Below are 2,913 nucleotides of genomic sequence, written 5' to 3' on the forward strand. Positions count from 1 at the left end.
GGAGATGCCTGACATTTAAGGTGGCAGTAAACTAATATAGGGCAGAGATATGTCGAATGTTTTTATATGGTAAATACTTGATATATTTTTTGTTGACCGATAATAACTTCCATTTATAAATATGTCTAGTCTTGTAATATAGTACTCTAGCTACTGTTATATATTTCCAGTCATTGAGTCATTACAGCACAGGAATGCATTCAGCAACTCAAGTCCATGCCGACTCTCTGTAGAGCCATCCATCCCATTCTCCCACTATACCCCGTTCTCCTACAAGTTTATTTCCTTCAAGTGTCCATCAATTTCATTTTGAAATCACTGATCATCGCGAGTTCCACCACCCTTGTAGGCAGTGAGTTCCAGGTCATGCACAATCGCTCCTAAATAAAGCTCTTCCTTGCATCCTCTCTGTATCTTTAATCAAGTAATGCAGTGTATATTATGCACATTTTAAATCCAGTAATGTATACATATATATATAGCCTGCATAATGATTCCCAAGGCCCCTGTGCCTCGGACAGGAAGCAGTGCACATGGATCTGCTGATCAGCATGAAATGGCACCTTCAGGAGATTTGGGAGGTACAGCAGAGTGAGAATGGAGGGTTAGTGTGTGGGACAGAGAGTTACTGCTTCGGGGGAATACGAGAGAAAGAATGTTCCGTAGAAACTAGAATTATGTGTTGTGAATTTTTATCCTGCACTGACAATGATGACTTTTGTAAACTCCTTTTACAGGATATTAGGAGAGGACTTGTATCTGGGAAACTCAAACCGAATATCGCATCAAGATCTGACAGAGTTATTGGATTCATCAGGACCTGAATATCATCAGCCCTTTGAATGTGGAATGAGAAATGTTCCCCTGTTCTGTCTGTGGGAAAACATTTCAAGCATCAGTGTGACTGGAAAAGCAATGAGACGCAGACAACTGAGTGACAGTGCTCCAGTGCACTGACGGTGAAAAGAGCTTTAACCAGTTATACAGTCTGAAACAACTTTACGCCATTCACAGCGGGGAGAGATTGTACACATGTGCTGTGTGAAGACGAGGTTTCAACTGAGTGGTTAACCTGGAGGGACACAAGGACACCTGCACCATGGAGAAACCGTACAAATGTGGGGACTGTGGGAAGGGATTCTGCACCCCATCTGCGCTGGAAACTCATCAACGCATTCACACTGGGGAGAGGCCTTTCACCTGCTCTGAGTGTGGGAAAGCATTCGCTCAGTCATCCACCCTGCTGAAACACCAGCGAGTTCACTCCGGGGAGAGGCCTTTCGTCTGCTCTGAATGTGGGAAGGGATTCAGTAATTCATCTCACCTGCTGACACACAAGCGAGTACACACTGGGGAGAGGCCATTTATCTGCTCTGAGTGTGGGAAGGCATTCACTCAGTCATCCAACCTGCTGATGCACCAGCGAGTTCACACCAGGGAGAGGCCATTCACCTGCCCTGAGTGTGGGAAGGGATTCAGCGATTCATCTGCCCTCCTGACACACCAGCGGGTTCACACCGGGGAGAAGCCTTTCATCTGCTCTACATGTGGGAAGGGATTCCCTCAGTCATCCAACCTGTTGACACACCAGCGAGTTCACACCGGGGAGAGGCCTTTCATCTGTTCCGAGTGTGGGAAAGGATTCACTCAATTATCCCACCTGCAGACACACCAACGTGTTCACAGTGGAAAGAGGCCATTCACCTGCTCTGGATGTGGGAAAGGATTCATTCAGTTATGCAACCTGGTGATGCATCAGCGAGTTCACACCAGGGAGAGACCGTCCATCTGCTCTGAATGTGGGAAGGGATTCAGAGATTCGTCCACCCTGCTGAGACACCAGCGAATTCATACTGGTGAGAGGCCATTCACCTGTTCTATGTGTGGGAGGGTTTTCAGTCAGTTATCCAGTCTGCTGAGACACCGGCGAGTTCACAAGTAATTACAGGGGTTGGATTTTGCCGTTATTCCTCCTGTTAATCATATCCAAGACTGAACCATGTTCATTCTGACAGTTGGTGAAGTGGGAGGATTGGAGATGTACTAGAATGGTGCCAGGGATGAAGGGGCTTGGAGGAAGATTCAGTCATGGTTTTCAACAGAAAATTGGATCATTATCTGAAGGGGAAAAATTGACAGGGTTATGTGGAAAAGGTAGCGGAATGACACCATGTTCGCTGCTCTTGCAGAGGGCTGGCACAGACACAATGGGCTGAATGGCCTCCCTTCAGTGTTGTAACCATTCCATCATTCTAGAACACCAGCTAGATGATTTTATTCAACACAGCATGACAGTGGGTAGTACTCTTACCTCTGAGTCAGGAGGTGCTGCGTTCGAATCCCCAACCCAGAGACTCAAGCCCCCAGAATCCACGGCTGACACCTCCGGTGCCAGTTATGAGGGAGAGCAGTCCTTTCGGAGGACCGTCTTTCAACTGAGACATTAACCCGAGAGCCCCATCTGCCCTCTCAGGTGTATGTAAAAGATTCAATGGCCACAATTGGCAGGAGAGCAGGAGGGGGAGGAGATCTCCCCTGGTGCCTGATATTTATCCCTCAATCAACATCAGTGAAAACAGACACTCTAGCCATTGCCGTCTATGGGAGCTTGCTGTGCACAAATTGGTTGCCACGTTTCCTACAGTGTGACCACATTTCAGAAAGTGTTTCATTGGCAGTGGAACACTTTGAGACTCCATGAGGTGGTGGAAGGTGCTATATAAATGCAAGTTTATTTTTAAATCAACACGCTCCTATTCTTACAGGCAGATTGTCCAGCAGGAGCAGGAGCCAGCTGACCTGAGGGTGGGGGGAGGGGCGGTGCAAGAACTCCCAGTGTGGACCAATCTGCTTCCGTCCAAAGGCCACTGAATACATTGTGGGAACTGGCTATTTAAAGGGGGGTGCCTTATC

General features: G+C 47.4%; 1 protein-coding gene across 1 annotated transcript; it reads left to right on the plus strand.

The window, feature by feature from the left end:
• Nucleotides 1-1,058: 1,058 nt before the first annotated feature.
• Nucleotides 1,059-1,942, plus strand: LOC144698372 (uncharacterized). The gene has a single exon (XM_078570325.1). It carries the CDS (start codon nucleotides 1,100-1,102, stop codon nucleotides 1,940-1,942), a length of 843 nt encoding a protein of 280 aa, XP_078426451.1. The 5' UTR covers nucleotides 1,059-1,099.
• Nucleotides 1,943-2,913: the final 971 nt, after the last annotated feature.

Source organism: Cetorhinus maximus, chromosome 23, assembly GCF_964194155.1.
Source record: "Cetorhinus maximus chromosome 23, sCetMax3.hap1.1, whole genome shotgun sequence".
Classification (NCBI taxonomy): domain Eukaryota; kingdom Metazoa; phylum Chordata; class Chondrichthyes; order Lamniformes; family Cetorhinidae; genus Cetorhinus; species Cetorhinus maximus.